The following is an 18,385-nucleotide window of genomic DNA, read 5'->3' on the forward strand; positions in this document are numbered from 1 at the left end:
ACTATGAACTACTGTCTGTTATGAGGCAGTTTTTGGTGTGCAAAGTAAAGTGTGTTAGTTGTATGATGGCACCAGGAATTGCCCTCATCTCCGTGTTGTATTCTTTGTACGTGTGACACAGAACTCTGTGAAGGCTAGCGATTTAAAGGTGTATGGGGAGTGGAATGTTGTGTACCATTGTATCTCTGACCATTTAGCTGTTGTAGTAATAGTAGTAATAGTGGCATGCGATGTAGTAGTAATAGTGGCATGTGATGCAAGAAAGCAAGTGTATGAGCTTATGCAGCATCAGCCAAAAAAAAAAAAAAAAAATTTTCAAACAACCATTCCCTCTAAATGTTTGTCCAGTTCCTCCTTAAATTTATTTAACCTATCAACTTCCACAACGACAGATGCCAGTTTGTTCCAGCAATTAATCACTCGCAGGTTAAAAGGCAAATTTCCATACATCTATTCTACATCTGTCTTTCCTTAATTTGAGTTTATGCCCCCTTAGGTTCATAATCTGAACAAGTGGATGAATCCCTTCAGAATTCAGCGTGCTCAACCCATTCAAGGACTTATACACCTCAATCGGATCAATGCGCAGGTGCCTAGTCTCCAGCCACTGCAATTTGCAGAACTTAAGCCTCTCTTGGTAAGAGGATCCCTTCATTCCCCTCAACAATCAACTTTGTGGTACTAAACTGACAGTGGCACAGAGTGAAAAGGACCTGGGGGTAATTGTGCAGGCATATATAAAGTTTCCTGAGCAGTGAAGACGGGCTGCAAGAGTACCCCATGGTGTCTTGTCAATGATATACAGGAATTTTTCTAGCAGGGATAAGGAGGTGATTATTCCCTTGTATAAGGCAATGGTCAGGCCACACCTTGAGTACGGTATACAGGTCTGGAGGCCTCATTTCAAGGTAAAGCTGCTGGAACGAGTACAGAAGGGCAACAAGATTAGTGAATGAAACAAAGGTTTGATCTTACAAAAGAAAGGCTTAAGTTTTGCAAATTACAGTGTCTGGAGACTAGGCACCGGCGAGGTGATCTGATAGAGGTGTATAAAGCCTTGAATGGTTTGAGTATGCTCAATGCCGATGGGATTCTTTCTCTTGCTTAGAATAATTAACTGAGAGGGCATAAATTCAAATTGAGGAAAGACAGATGTAGGAAAGATGTGCGGAAATTTGCCTTTGGCCAGCGGGTAGTTGGTTGGTGGAACAGACTCCCATCCCTTGTTGTGGAAGTTGATGGCCTAATAAATTTAAGGCTCAGCTGGACAGGTATTTCGAACAAACGGAGGGGTGAAATGGGAGTGGCTTTTTTTTTTTTTTTTTTTTAGCTGATGCTGCATAAGCTTGCTTTCTTGCATCATATGCCTCTACTAATGCTAATGCTAAAAATTATTACCGGGAAAATTTGTAATGACCTCATACTAGCATTTATGGCCAAAATCACATGGCCTGCGACCCACTGTGGTATCCCTGGTAAGGCGTATGGCCAGTCCGCCTTTATCGATAGAGAAAAAAATATGAAATTGTGAAACACTGAGCTAAATGAAAGACCATGTGATATTGCACGTGCTACAGACCTAAATGAGGCAATGCCGAGAATTACAAAGAATGCAGAGACAAAACCTTTCATAGCAGGAACAAATCAAAGTGTAATTAAAATCCATTAGATTACGTGACAAAAAATTGGGAGAGATGGAACAGCTTTCATCTGTTTGGATAGAAAATCAAACAAAAAACAAGTTTGCTTATGATAGAAGCAAAAGCATTAGCAATATTTTATTACGTAATAGTTGTAATAAAATAAAATACGTAAGTTTTTATTGACACATTTGGTTACAAATGTGCGTTCAATCTTGGGTGGTTGGCACCTAACCCTATTTTTCCCATAGGTCCTGTCGTTTATATTGCACGATTTTGCATTTCACGAGGGTTTCTAGGAACACAACTATCGTGCTATACAAGGACTAACTGTATATGATATTGAAATTATTTTTTGCATCCAGTTCCTTTGTGACCACATGGTAGTATCAAATCAAACTGGTCAGACAAGGCTTCCCCTTAACAAACCCATGCTGTGTCTGAACTATTACTGCTGTCTTGTCTAGGTGATCCTATATCACCTCTTTAACCAGTAACTCCATTATTTTCCCCCAAATAGAAGTTAAACTAACAGGCCTATAATTATTCGTGTCACCCTTTGAACCCCCTTTGTGAATTGGGGATACATTTGCACACCTCCAGTCCGTGGGGAACTTCCCTTAGGCCAAGAATGCTCTCACAATCGAAGAACCTGCTCACGTCCTTTGCTGCCTCCTTCAATATAATTGAATAAATCCCATCCACCCCTGGAGGTGCCTTTCTTATGCTTAACTTCAACAATTTCTCCTCCACTTTGCTATTAGTTATTACATATTCATATAACTCCTTTTTGGTTTGATAAGCTTCTGGCCTCCACTTCCTTACAGAATTCCTCATGTGTGAATGTAGATGTGAAATACTCATTCAATTTGTCAGCTACCTGAGCAGAATCATGAACAATCGAACCATCAATATCAAGTGGAACAATCTCATTCATCCCCTTCCTTTTAGAGTTTACATAAGCAAAGAAGTGTTTTCTTTGCATCCATTGCCAAAGATTTCTCGTAATCTGCCTTTGATTGCCTAATCTCCTTTGTGACTTGATTTCACACCATCTTATACCTACCATATTCATCTCTGTCTCCTGATACTTTATATGCAACCCATTCATTTTTCTTCTCTGCTAAGAGTCTGATTAGTTCATCTGACAATAATTTAAGCCTAAACCTTGAACGGTATTTCTTAGTTGGTATGAAAAGCCTATTAGTTTTCAAGATTAATTCCTTGAATGATTCCCATTTAAAATTTGCTGTTGGTAACTTCATCAGTTGATCCCATTGTATACAATTTAAAAACTGAGATCACTGTAGTCACCTTTACAAAAGCAAAAACCCTTCCCTTTAAACTTTATGGTAGTTACATCTTTGATGGAATCCCACATCAGTACTCTGTGATCACTGCCACCTAATGGTTCCTTTATGTGTAGATTCTTACTGCATGAATAATCACTGCTAATAATCAGATCAAGAGTATTACTCTCCCTGTTTGCCTCTCGAACATGCTGCTAGGTAGAAAACAATCATCCATTAATTCCACATAAGCCTTGCTAGTTTGCAAATGACCAATCCACAAGTTCCAGTCAATATCTGGGAAGTTGACCCCCCCCCTTGTAAGATATTCTGATTTACTGGTCCACTGTATATAGTTGTTCATTGTACTAATCAGAGCCATTAGCAAATGCACATGATGCAAGAAAGCAAGCTTATACAGCATCAGCCGAAAAAAAAAAAAAAAAAAGCCAAAAATTAGGACTATAACACACTCCTTCTCTTCACACATATAAATGCCAAGAAGAGCAAGACAAACCAGATCGCACCTTTACGTAAGGGAAAGGGGATAGTATTAAATACACCAGCTGCCGTTGCAGATGAACTCAACGATTATTTTGCATCGATATTTACAAATGAAAAACCTTTTGTGGCAATGGGAAATTATGGGAGCGAAGTTGAAAAATATGTAATTAATGATATTGAAATTTCGCAAGACTATTTAATGAAAAAACATTTTGAGCCTACAAGCCAGTAAAGCTCCTGGAGTTGATAGAATATACCCTATAATCTTAAGGGAAGCAGCAAGTGAGTGCATTGAACTATTGAGGCTAATTATGCAAGCATCACTAGACTCTGGGGAGATTCCATTGGATTGGAAAAGTGCCAATGTATCTCCCATACATAAGGGTGGCTCTAAGAGTGAAGTGGGAAATTATCGACCTGTCAGTCTGACTTCAGTGGTAGGGAAAATCATGGAGTCAATGATCAAGGGTGGAATTCAGGATCATTTGGATTGAATTGAAATTCTCAAGGATACTCAGCATGGTTCTGTAAAGGGAAAATCGTGTTTAACAAATCTGGTTCGCTATTTTGAAAGGGTCACTCACGAGCTGGATTTAGGGAATAATTTCACATTGTTTATTTAGATTTCAGCAAAGCTTTTGACTCATTCCCACATGAGCGGTTGCTTTATAAGCTGCAACAGGTTGGAATCACTGGGAAAATCCTTAGATGGATAGCAGGATGGCTTCAGGGCAGGAGGCAGAGGGTTGCGATAAATGGCTATTCCTCAGATTGGGTTAATGTAAGAAGTGGGGTTCCCCCATGGATCAGTATTAGGACCACTGTTGTTTTTAATTTTCATACACGACATCGATGAAGGGATAGAGGGCATGATGTCTAAATTTGCAGATGATGTTAAAATTGGTGGAGTAGTTAATGATCACTGTCAAGCGGAGCTTCTTCAGAGAGACCTAGACAGACTTCAGGAATGGCCAGAAAAATGGCAGCTATGCTTTAATCCAACCTGGGAAACAGTAATCCAAAAATAACTTATTCACTTGGTGGAGTTCAACTAAACCCAGTACTGGAGGAAAGGGACTTGGGTGATATGATCGTCAGACATAAAATTCTCTGAGCATTGTAAACAGGTTGCAAGGAAGGCCCATGGTGTCCTATCGATGATCTATCGAACTTTTGCAAGTAGAGATAGGGACGTGATAATCCCATTATATAAGGTTTTTAATAGACCACACTCGGAATACTGTGTTCAAGTTTGGAGACCGCACCTAAAGAAAGACATCAAGCTTCTTGAAAGGGTGCAAAGATGGGTAACTCGCCTGATGAGATCAGCAAAAGGGCGACCTTATGAAGAAAGACTTCGAATATGTGGGTTGCAGAGTTTGTAAACTAGACACCTTAGAGGAGATTTGATTGAGGTGTTTAAGGCTCTGAGAGGCATCAGTAAAATGAATGAGGATGAAATTTTCAAGGTTACAAATGATGCTAGTACTAGGATACATAAATTCAAGTTACGGGGGGAAATGTTTAGATTGGACTGCAGGAAGTTTTATTTTAACCAGCGAGTTATAAATCACTGGAATAAGTTGCCTACATGGGTGGTAGAGGCTGACAGTTTGGGGAAATTCAAAGGTCAACTGGATAGTACCTTCAGGTGAGGGAAGGGCATAGGATGATAGGTTTAATTTCCTTTTCTTTTATTAATTATTATTATTTTTTTATCATTGTCTTATTCAGGTTTTTTTTTTTTTTTTTTGACTGGTGCAGCATAAGCCATAGGCTTTCTTGCCCCATGCAGCCATTACTAATACTACTCTCAATTTTGCTTTCCCAGTGCTTACGTCACACCAAACTGACTGAACACCGCATTGTCCACCCATGTCAACTGGATGCACTTTCTTAGATTTTACGTTTCTTAAAATACAAAATTCCAAATTAGTTCATCAAATTCCAATTCTGTATCCATCATATCTGTGTGACACCATGTTGCTGATATCCTAACAATATCTACCTTTGATGTCTTGACCAGCACCTCAAAATCATGAAATTTATTTACTATACTCCTAGCATTGGTATATAAGTAAACATGCACCTATCCTTACTCTTAGTTACCCTGACACAGTCAATGTATTTACTTGTTCCATGATGACTCCTAGCAGTCCTTGAAATCCCCTGCACCCCTCGCATTTCAGGCTGCTGCTCATTCCAATTGAAGCAGTGCAAGAATCACTTTCACTTCTGCCTGTGGCTACAGTTAATCTATTAGTCTGTAACCCCCCCCCCCCAAAACAGTTTTCCGACCCACCTAACACTGCCTCGATAGCATCAGCAAATATTCTTATACCCTTTCTATTTAAGTGTATCCGATTTCAGTAGAAACAATCTCTCCTGTTAACAAGAACAGACCACATTAAGAAAAATTCTACCCCACAAGGCTTGCACAATCTCTCCAGGGCCAAATTAATTGACAAGGCTGTGATAATATACTTAGATCGCATTCATCATACGTTTAGAGACCATGCAACAGTTTCTTAGAAAAAATAAATAATAATAAAAGATCAATTTTGACACATGATTATCACTAATTTAACTACTTTGCCCTGTTTTAAACTTACCTAGATGGAGAAGGCTCTGCAACAGGATGAAGTTGCATTGTCAATTCACCAAGTTTAGTAAACGCTGCTCCTGCAGCTGTAAATATTTCTCCTACCTATTGGGATAACAATTTCAGCTATAATCAACAGAATGTGATACAAATCAAAAATTAAATTTAGACAAAATAGTGAAATACTTTAATAATTCATTAAGTAGTGAAAACATGTATATTACAAAACAAAAAAATAAATGAAAAAATAAAATCTTTATTTCTTAGCATTAGCATTAGTAGAGGCATATGATGCAAGAAAGCAAGCTTATACAGTATCAGCCAAAAAAAAAAAAAAAAAAATTATTTTAACTATCAACTTCCACAACAACAGATGGAAGTTAGTTCCCACAATTAAACACCTGCTGGTTAAAGGCAAATTTCCAGACCTCTATTCTAAAACTGGCTTTCTCAATTTTAATTTATGGCCTCAGGTATGTAATCCAGGGGTTCCCAGATTTTTTCGGTTCACGGCATCCTTATTGTCTCAGTAATTTTTTTAATGTCGCCCCTAGGACTAAAGAAATACCTAACATTTTTGTTTATCAAGTAGTTAGGTCCAAACAACTTAAGTAATGTTGAAACTGTGAACTACCTCGAGCTAGCAGTTCGTGTGGTTACCGACAGATGTCGAGTATTACTGTGTTTACCTCAAAAATTTAAAATATGCTGCAGCGCACAGATTATGCCAGCAGTTTGGGGACCGCTGGCATAATCTGAGCATGAGGAAGAACCCCATCAGCACAGAGTTTGCTCAAACCATTCAAGGCCTTATACACCTCAATCAGATCACCTTGCAAGTGCCTAGTCAATACTGCAATTTGCAGAATTTAAGCCTTTCTTCGTAAGAGCAACATTTTGTTCTCCTCACCGCTTGTTGTCCTTCTATGTACTCATTCCAGCAGCTCTACATCCTTCCTAAAATGAGGCCTCCAGACCTGTATGCAGTACGCAAGGTGTAACTTGACCGTTGCCTTATAAGAAAGGGAAAATTACATTCTTATTCCCGCTGGCAAAATTGCTGAATATCATTGACAACACCCAGAGCTGCTTTGGCTGCCTGTCTACATATGTTCAGAAAATTTCATATCTGCCTGCACAATTACCCCCATGTCTTTTTCATTTTTAAACTATCCTGAGTGTAGTACTGCGCAATTGGTATGTTACTCTGAGGTTACTGCTACCCATATTGGTGGAACAAAACCAGGGGCAAAAGTTGATGATGAGGTAGAACAGATATCATCTTTTAAGGCAAAAAGGTGATATTGTTGTACACATTGCAACTAATGGCATTAAGAGGAAGACATCTGTCGATTTACTCAAAAAGTACATGTCAATGTTGAAAAAGTCACGAGTTAGGGTTAAATGCGAAAGTGTCTGCAATTCTGGCTAGACACGATAGGAGGGAGTATATAATGAGAGCCTTTTCGATCAATTCGTCCCTTCAAATATTGTGCAGCGCTCAAGGATTAGAATTTTTTTCAGCCTGGTCTGGGCTCGTTGACAGGAGAGACTACAGGGATGGGGCATACTAAAATAGATAGGGTGGAAGAATATTTGCTGATGCTATCCAGGCAGTGTTAGGTGGTTCGGAAAAGTGCTAACTTGGGAGGAGCTACACAGTAATAGGTTAACAGTGGCCACAGGCAAAAGTGATTCTTGCACTGCTTCTATTAGAATGAACAGCAGAATGGAAAGCAAGGCAATGGAGATTTCCAGGACTGTTGGGAGTCATAGTTGAACAAATAAATACCTGGATTGTATTAGCATAACTAAGAGTAGAAACAGGTGCATTTATATTTGCATGTACACCGATGCTAGGAGTATAGTTAATAAATTTGATGAGCTTGAAGTGCTAGTCAAGACAACAAAGGCAGATATTGTTGGGATATCAGATGTGTCACACAGATATAAGAAGTGCAGAATTGGAATTTGGGAAGTACAATGTGTACAGACAGGATAGACAGGACAGGAAGGGGGGGGGGATTATGCTGTTAGTTAAGAAACACAAAATCTAAGGAAATAATGTTGGTAAACAATGTAATGTTGAGTCTCTTTGGCGTTAAATAAGGAAAAGGAAAAACTGGGAAAGGAAAAATGAGAGTAGATGTGAGTTATAGGCCTAATGAATCTGATAAGTATAATGAGCAATTGTGCAGAGAAATAGAATCGGCCCATAAATCAGAATGTCTTAAAATGGGGGATTTTAACTTTCCAGATATTGACTGGAAATTGTAGGTTGGTAACTCACACACTAGCAAGACTTTTTTTGGATTTATTGGATGGCTGTTTTAGCATTAGCATTAGTAGAGGCATATGATGCAAGAAAGCAAGCTTATTCAGCATCAGCCAAAAAAAAAAAAAAAAAACCACTACTCCCATTTCACCCCTCCGTTCGTTCGAAATACCTGTCCAGCTGAGCCTTAAATTTGTTTAGGCTATCAACTTCAACAACAAGCGATGGGAGTCTATTCCACAAACCAATTGCCCGCTGGCTAAAGGCAAATTTCCGCACATCTATCCGACATCCGTCCTTCCTCAATTTGAATTTATGCCCTCTCAGGTGATTATTCTGAGCAAGAGGAAGAATCCCATCGGCATTGAGCATGCTCAAGCCATTCAAAGCCTTATACACCTCTATCATATCACCTCGCCGATGCCTAGTCTCCAGGCTCTGTAATTTGCAAAATTTAAGCCTTTCTTCGTAAGAGCAACCCTTTGTTCCATTCACTTATCTTGTTGCCCTTCTCTGTACTCGTTCCAGCAGCTCTACATCCTTCTTGAAGTGAGGCCTCCAGACCTGTATACAGTACTCAAGGTGTGGCCTGACCAATGCCTTATACAAGGGAATAATCACATCCCTGCTAGAAAAATTCCTGTATATCATTGAAAAGACACCATGAGCTACTCTTGCAGCTCGTCTGCACTGCTCAGAGAACTTCATATCTGCCTGCACAATTACCCCCAGGTCCTTTTCATTCTCTACCACTGTCAGCGTAGTACCACAGAGTTGATACGTTGATCTAGGGTTACTGTTTCCCATATGTAGTACTTTACATTTGTCAATGTTAAACTTCATCTGCCACCTCTCAGCCCATCTGCTCAACCTTTCCAGATCCTGTTGCAGCAGCATAGTATCAGTAGTGTCCTTAACAACCCTGCCAACCTTGGTATCGTCTGCAAACTTGGACATTAAGCCTGATACACCATCATCAATATCATTTATAAATACAGAAAACAACAATGGACCCAACACTGAACCCTGAGAAACTCCACTAATAACATTAGTCCACGTTGAGCAGTGTCCATTGATTACCACTCTCTGTCTTCTGCCACTCAACCATCCCTTTATCCATACCAGCAATTTGCCTCCAAAGAACTGGATGCAGGGAATAACTTTGATATTATATACTTGGATCTTAGAAAGGCTTTTGATACTGTTGCACATGGAAGACTGCTACACAAATTGGAGCAGTGTGACATTGGAGAATGAAAGGGACTTGGGGGTGGTTGTGCAGGCAGATATGAAGTTCTCTGAGCAGTGCAGACGGGCTGCAAGAGTAGCTCATGGAGTACTGTCAATGATATACAGGAATTTTTCCAGCAGGGATAAGGAGGTGATTATTCCATTGTATAAGGCAATGGTCAGGCCACACCTAGAGTACTGTATACAGGTCTGGAGGCCTCATTTCAAGAAGGATTTAGAGCTGCTGGAACGAGTACAGAGAAGGGCAACAAGATTAGTGAATGGAACAAAGGGGTGCTCTTACGAAGAAAGGCTTAAGTTTTGCAAATTACAGTGTCTGGACTAGGTACCAGCGAGGTGATCTGATAGAGGTGTATAAAGCCTTGAATGGTTTAAGCATACTCAATGCTGATGGGATTCTTCCTCTAGCTCAGAAAAATCACCTGAGAGGGCATAAATTCAAATTGAGGAAAGACAGATGTAGGATAGACGTGCGGAAATTTGCCTTTAGCCAGCGGGTGGTCGGTTGGTGGAACAGACTTCCATCCCTTGTGGTGGAGGTTGATAGCCTAAATAAGTTTAAGGCTCAGCTGGACAGGTACTTTGAACGAACAGAGGGGTGAAGTGGATTTTTTTTTTTTTTTTTTTTTGGCTGATGCTGCATAAGCTTGCTTTCTTGCATCAAATGCCTCTGCTAATGCTAATGCCACACTTCTCCAATTTGTGCTGCAGTCTTCCATGCGCAACAGTATCAAAAGCCTTTCTAAGATCCAAATATATAATATCAAAGTTATTCCCTGAATCCAGTTCTTTTGTGACTACATCATAGTATCCAATCAAATTGGTCAGACAAGACCTGCCCTTAACAAAACCATGCTGTGTCTGAGCTATAACTGAATTCTTGTCCAGATGATCCTGCAGTGCTTCTTTAACCAGTGCCTCCATTAATTTTCCTGGAACCGAAGTTAAACTAACAGGTCTATAATTACTTGTCAGCCTTTGATCCTCCTTTGTGAATTGGGGTTACATTTGCACATCTCCAGTCCATGGGTACCTCCCCTGAGTCCAAAGAAGCTCTCATAATTATGGCTAGGGGTTTGCTTACTTCCTTTGCTGTCTCCTTTAATATAACTGGATAGATCCCATCCACCCCGGGTGCCTTTTTTATGTTCATTCTCAACAATTTCTCCTCCACTTTCCTCTCAGTTATTAGAAAATCATCTAGCTCACTGCCAATGTTTACTTCACCTACGACATTCCCCTTCGTGAATAACTCCTCATGTGTGAATGTAGAGGCAAAATACTCGTTTAGATTGTTAGCCACCTGAGCTGGATCCTCAACTGTTGAACCATCAACATCCAGTGGACCAATCTGATTCATCCCTTTCCTTCTTGAGTTTAAATAGGTAAAGAACTCTTTTCTGTTTTTCTTTGCATCCTTTGCCAAGGATTTCTCATAATCTGCCTTTGCCTGCCTAATCTCCTTTGTGACTTGGTTACAGACCAACTTATATCTATCATAGGCTTCCATGTCACCCATTAATTTGTATGTATCCCATGCATTTTTCTTCTCTGCCATATGTCTCATTAGTTCATCTGACAACCATTTAGGCCTGAACCTTGAACAATATTTCTTGGTTGGTATGTAAAGCCTGGTAGCTTCCAAGATTAGTTCCTTGAATGCTTCCCATTTTGAATTTGCTGTTGGTAACATCACCAGTTGGTCCACTGTATAGAATTTAAATACTGTCTCAGACCATCATAGTCGCCTTTACGAAAGCAAAAACCCTTCCCTTTACCTCTGATGGTAGTTACCTCCTTGAGTAAATCCCACTTCAGCACACTGTGATCACTGCCACCCAGTGGTTCCTTTATCTGCAGATTCCTAATGCATGAAGAATCACTACTGATAATCAGATCAAGAGTATTACTCCCTCTAGTTGCCTCCCGAACATGCTGGTGAAGAAAACAATCATCCAATAAATCCACAAAAGCCTTGCTAGTGTGTGAGTGACCAACCCACAAATTCCAGTCAATATCTGGGAAATTAAAATCCCCCATTATAAGACTCTCTGATTTACTGGCCCATTCTATTTCCCTGTACAGTATCTTATTATACTCATCAGAGTCATTAGGCCTATAGCACACTCCTACTCTCAATTTTGATTTACCTATGCTTATGTCACACCAAACTGACTCGACACTGCCCTGTCCATCAATGTCGACTGGCTTCACTTCCTTGGATTTTATGTGTTTTTTAACTAATAACATAACCCCTCCTCCCCTCCTGTCCTGTCTATCCTTTCTATACACATTGTACTCCCCAAATTCCAGTTCTGCATTCCTTATATCTGTGTGACACCACGTCTCTGATATCCCAACAATATCTGCCTTTGATGTTTTGGGCAATACCTCAAATTCATCAAATTTATTTACTAAACTCCTAGCATTGGTGTACACGCAAGTATACATGCACCTGTTTCTATTCTTAGCTACCCTAACACAACCCATATGTTTACTTGTACCACAATAACTTCCAGCAGTCTCTGAAATATCCTGCATCTTGTTTTTCAGGCTTCTGCTCATTCCAATAGAAGCAGTGCAAGAATCTCTTTCACCTCTGCCAGTGGCTACTGTTAATCCATTAATCTTTGTCTCCCCCCAAGCTAGCAGTTTTCCGACCCACCTAACACTGCCTCGATAGCATCAGCAAATATTCTTGCATCCTTTCTATTTAAGTGTATCCCATCCCTGTAGAAGCAATCTCTCCTGTTAACAAGTACAGTCCAGGCTGAAAAAAATTCTACCCCTTGAGCCTTGCACAATCTTTCCAGGGCCGAATTGATCGACAAGGCTCTCATCATATACTCCCTCCTATCGTGTCTGGGCAGAATTGCAGACACTTTCAAATTCAACCCTACTTCACGGCTTTTTTTCAACAGTGACCTGTACTTGTTAAGTAATTCCGCTGGTCTCCTACTCTTAATATCATTAGTGCCAACGTGTACAACTATATCACCTTTTGGGCCCTTAAAAGATGATATCTGCTCTACAAAGTCATCAACCTTTGCCCCTGGCAGACATACCCTGGTCCTGTTCCACCTATCCTTTTTACAAAGCATGTTCCCCGTTTCCCTGACAATAGAGTCACCAACAACAGTTTTCTACAGCAGCACACACGAGAGGCAATCAGAGGGAGTAATACCCTTGATCTGATTATCAGCAGTGATTATTCATGCATTAAGAATTTGCAGATAAAGGAACCACTGGGTGACAGTGATCACAATATACTGATATGGGAATTACTTAAAGATGTAACTACCATCAAGGCTTTACAAGACTTTTGTAAAGGTGACTACAGGGGTTTCAGACAGATTTTAAATTCTGTACAGTGGGATCAACTGATGATGTTACCAATGTTGAATTCTAAATGGGAAGCCTTCAGGGAATTAATCTTGGAGGCTACTAGGTTTTTCATTCCAACTAAGAAATACTGTTCAAGGTTCAGGCCTAAATGGATGTCGGATGAATTAATGAGTCTCGTGGCAGATAAGAAAAATGTATAGGATGCATAGAAATTATCAGGTGACACAGAAGCCTACTTCAGATATAAGCTAGTCTGTAATCAAGTCACAAAGGAGATTAAGCAGATTACGAGAAATCTTTGGCAAAGAACAGAATGAAAAACAGTAAAGAGTTCTTTAGTAAGAGTTATTCACTATGCCTTGAAACGCAGGTCCACCATTACAAACCTATTGCAAACCACCAACACCATTCTAGGGGCTCTACAAGATAGGGCTGAGATGGCAATTGTTTATCTGGATATCCAGTCTGCATTCGACAGCATAGACATCCAGCCCCTCCTGCAACTTTGCGAGGATGGATACCAGATAAAAGGCAATATACTGGAATTCTTGAAGTCGTTACTTACGACCAGGGTCCTTCACTTGACTGTGAATAAAAAATCTTTCACAAGGAATGTTTGTGTAGGCGTACCCCAGGGCGGAGTTCTCTCAGGGCTCCTCTTTACGGCTGCCATCCACCCATTCCTGTGTCAGCAAAAAGAATTTATCAGTTATGCAGATGACTTGAAGCTCCTCTATCGGATCAACGGGACCGCCCGACCTGATTCTGTTTCTGGAAACAGTATCAACAGCCTCAAGAATCTTATTAAATACTTGGCACAGTTCTCTCTTAAGATAAATCAAACAAATCTGAACAAATGGTATTTTCCCTCAAATCAAACCCAACGCAACCTGGAAATCCATGGAACACACATCACCCCAGTCATCAAGCACAAAGATCTCGGCATTATATTCGACCCTAAACTCAGTTTCAAACACCATGTTGCAGACATTCACAACAAGGTCTGCAGAGCAAGATGGCTTGCCAAACAACACCTCTATGTCACAGAGCCTGAGTACACGCTCCAATACATATACCGGTTTCTGCAGCGAGCCATCACCTACGGGTCAGAAATCTGGGCGTCGGCAACGAAAACCATGCTAAAAACCATTGCATTTGATGAGTACTGGCTTCTTCGGCGGATCCTCTTCAAGCATAAACTGCCACCACTCATACATACTTCAGAAATGACGAAACTTCTAAATTACAGAAAAGTCTCCAAACGGATATTTGCCCTCCGCTTGCTTGTGTCAATTACAATGATAGCGGGTGAAGTCAATACGCCAAATTTTTGGCAGATGTGCAATTCGAGGATCCCCCCAAAACCCTTAAGAGCCCTCCCCTCTCTGCAGTCTGTGGCGTGGAGGCTCAAAATAGGGGATAGATTCCTGCCTATGGAGATGCTGCACAATGTCCAGGAGATGGATGTGGACTACAAAAAGTTCATAGAGAACAAATCATACAGAAGACGCATCATCAGGGACCAGCTTTCATCTTCAACCGAGTGACTGTCATCGTCCTTTCATGTGTCTTCATTTCACACGTTAATATAAATTTTATATGTAAAATATGTAATTATACGTTTTATGTCCTAATATATGTTTTAAGTAATTCTTCTTGTATAAGTTATTTCATGTTAAACCCCTAGCATTGTCGCTGTTGTGGGTATTATTGTATCAGGCAATCATGTAACCATTCACCGCCTGCAATAAATAAATAAATCTTTATTGTGAAGTAGAGTTACAGCACAATATCCCATCACGGCGACGAGCGCCAGGGGTTCAGATATAAAGATATAGCTCAGTACTTATGTAAACACTAGGAGGAAGGGGATGAATCAGATTGGTCCAGTTTAGAATAGATGGTTCGATTATTGATGATCCTGCTCAAGAAGCTGATAAACTGAATGAGTATTTTGCATCTACATTCACACATGAGGAGAGGAATTCCAGAAGTTTATCAAACTCTAACAGGGAGCTAAGTGATTTTGTAATAACTGAGTGGAGGAGAAATTGTTGAAATTAAACACAAGAAAGGCACCTGGGGTGCACAGGATCTAGCCAGTTATCTGATTGAGATGTATATTAAAGGAGGCAGCAAAGGAATAAAGCAAACCCTTAGCCATAATTATGAGCTTCCTTGGACTCAGGGGAGGTCCCCATGGAATGGAGGTGTACAAATCAAAATTGAGAGTAGGAGTGTGCTATAGGCCTAACGACTCTGATGAGTATAATAATATATTGTACAGGGAAATAGAGTGGGCCAGTAAATCAGAGAGTCTTATAATGGGGGATTTTAATTTCCCAGATATTGACTGGAATTTGTGGGTTGGTCACTCGCACACTAGCAAGGCTTTTGTGGATTTATTGGATGACTGTTTTCTACATCAGCATGTTCGTGAGGCAACAAGAGGGAGCAATACTCTTGATCTGATTATCAGTAGTGATTCTTCATGCATTAAGAACCTGCAGATAAATGAACCACTAGGTGACAGTGATCACAGTGTGTTGAAGTGGGATTTACTCAAGGAGGTAACTACCATCAGAGGTAAAGGGAAGGGTTTTTGTTTTCGTAAAGGCGACTATGATGGTCTAAGACAGTATTTAAATTCTATACAGCGGGACCAACTGATGATGTTACCAACAGCAAACTCAAAATGGGAAGCATTCAAGGAACTAATCTTGGTGGCTACCAGGCTTTACATACCAACTAAGAAATATTGTTCAAGGTTTAGGCCTAAATGGTTGTCAGATGGACTAATGAGACATGTGGCAGAGAAGAAAAATGCATGGGATACATACAAATTAATGGGTGACATGGAAGCCTATGATAGATATAAGTTGGTCTGCAACCAAGTCACAAAGGAGATTAGGCAGGCAAAGGCAGACTACGAAAAATCCTTGGCAAAGGATGCAAAGAAAAACAGAAAGGAGTTCTTTACATACTTGAACTCGAGAAGGAAAGGGATGAATCAGATTGGTCCACTGGATATTGATGGTTCAACAGTTGAGGATCCTGCTCAGGTGGCTAACAATCTAAACGAGTATTTTGCATCTACATTCACGCATGAGGAGTTATTCAGGAAGGAGAATGATGTAGGTAAAGTAAACATTGGCAGTGAGCTGGATGATTTTGTAATAACTGAGAGGAAAGTGGAGGAGAGATTGTTGAGGATAAACATAAAAAAGGCACCTGGGGTGGATGGGATCTATCCAGTTATATTAAAGGAGGCAGCAAAGGAAGTATGCAAACCCCTAGACATAATTATGAGAGCTTCTTTGGACTCAGGGGAGGTACCCATAGACTGGAGATGTGCAAATGTAACCCCAATTCACAAAGGAGGATCAAAGGCTGACACAAGTAATTATAGACCTGTTAGTTTAACTTCTGTTCCAGGTAAATTAATGGAGGCACTGGTTAAAGAAGCACTGCAGGATCATCTAGACAAGAATTCAGTTATAGCTCAGACGCAGCATCGTTTTGTTAAGGGCAGGTCTTGCCTGACCAATTTGATTGGATACTATGATGTAGTCACAAAAGAACTGGATGCAGGGAATAACTTTGATATTATATATTTGGATCTTAGAAAGGCTTTTGATACTGTTGCACATGGAAGACTGCTGCACAAATTGGAGCAGTGTGGCATTGGAGGCAAATTGCTGCTATGGATAAGGGGATGGTTGAGTGGCAAAAGACAGAGAGTGGTAATCAATGGACACTGCTCAACGTGGACTAATGTTATTAGTGGAGTTCCTCAGGGTTCAGTGTTGGGTCCGTTGTTGTTTTCGGTGTTTATGAATGATATTGATGATGGGATATCAAGTTTAATGTCTAAGTTTGCAGATGATACAAAGGTTGGCAGGGTCGTTAAGGACACTTCTGACGCTATGCTGCTGCAACAGGATCTGGAAAGGTTGAACAGATGGGCTGAGAGGTGGCAAATGAAGTTTAACATTGACAAATGTAAAGTACTACATATGGGTAACAGTAACCCCAGAGCAATGTATCAACTCTACGGTACTACACTGACAGTGGTGGAGAATGAAAAGGACCTGGGGGTAATTGTGCAGGCAGATATGAAGTTCTCTGAGCAGTACAGACGAGCTGCAAGAGTAGCTCATGGTGTCTTGTCAATGATATACAGGAATTTTTCTAGCAGGGATAAGGAGGTGATTATTCCCTTGTATAAGGCAATGGTTAGGCCACATCTTGAGTACTGTATACAGGTCTGGAGGCCTCATTTCAAGAAGGATGTAGAGCTGCTGGAACAGGTACAGAGAAGGGCAACAAGATTAGTAAATGGAACAAAGGGTTGCTTTTACGAAGAAAGGCTTAAGTTTTGCAAATTACAGAGTCTGGAGACTAGGCACCGGCGAGGTGATCTGATAGAGGTGTATAAGGCTTTGAATGGTTTGAGCATGCTCAATGCCAATGGGATTCTTCATCTTTCTCAGAATAATCACCTCAGTGGGCATAAATTCAAATTGAGGAAGGACGGATGTCGGATAGATGTGCGGAAATTTGCCTTTGGCCAGCGGGTGGTTGGTTGGTGGAACCGACTTCCATCACTTGTTGTTGAAGTTGATAGCCTAAACAAATTTAAAGCTCAACTGGACAGGTATTTCGAACGAACGGAGGGATGAAATGGGAGAGGGTTTTTTTTTTTTTTTTTTTTTTTTGGCTGATGCTGAATAAGCTTGCTTTCTTGCATCATATGCCTCTACTAATGCTAATGCTAAATGTATCACTAATTCACAAAGGGTAACACAAGTAACTATAGTCCTGTTAGTTTAACTTGTGTTCTGGGGTGTGGAGGCCTCATTTCAGGAAGGATGTAGAGTTGTTAGAACGAGTACAAAGAAGGGCAACAATATTGTTGATGGGCAACAAAATTGGTGATGGAAACAAAGTTGTGCTCTTACTAAGAAAGGCTTAAGTTCTGCAAATAGTAGCACCTGCGAGGTGATCTGATTGAGGTGTATAAGGCCTTGAATAAGTTAAGCAGCCGAATGCTGATAGGATTCTTCATCTTGCTGAGATTAAGAACCCGAGAGGGCATAGATTCAAATTGAGGAAAGACAGTTGTAGAATGGATGTGCAAAAGTTTGCTTTTAGCCAGCGGTTGGTTGATTTGTGGAACAGATTTCCATCTTTTGTTGGGAATTTGTGAAAGTTTATAGCCTAAATAAATTTAAGGCTGAGCTGGCATTTGGAAAAAATGTATAGGTGAAATGGGAGGTTGTTTTTTTTTTTTTTTTTTTTTTTGGCTGATTCTGCATATTCTTGCACTTATCAATGTTAAACTTCAGTTGCACCCTCTTAGCCAACCTCCTAAACTTTTCTAGATCCTGTTGTGGTAAAGTACTGTCATTAACAACTCTGTCAATCTTTGTATAACCTACAAACTTGGACATTAAGCTTTATATACCTTCATCTATAT

The 18,385-nt window shown here is 40.2% G+C and overlaps 1 protein-coding gene across 2 annotated transcripts in view; it reads right to left on the reverse strand.

Moving 5' to 3' along the window:
* The window catches only part of LOC150092029 (BPTF-associated chromatin complex component 1), a 100,117-nt gene that overhangs the window by 75,652 nt on the left and 6,080 nt on the right, over positions 1-18,385 (reverse strand). For both annotated transcript variants that reach the window (XM_090386673.1, XM_090386665.1), the window contains exon 2: positions 6,046-6,140. In XM_090386673.1, the coding sequence (XP_090242799.1) occupies positions 6,046-6,140 (95 nt within the window). The remainder of the gene's footprint in view (positions 1-6,045; positions 6,141-18,385) is intronic.

This window comes from Mastigoproctus giganteus, chromosome 1 (genome assembly GCF_048544385.1).
Source record: "Mastigoproctus giganteus isolate SK-2022 chromosome 1, ASM4854438v1, whole genome shotgun sequence".
Taxonomy (NCBI): Eukaryota; Metazoa; Arthropoda; class Arachnida; order Uropygi; family Thelyphonidae; genus Mastigoproctus; species Mastigoproctus giganteus.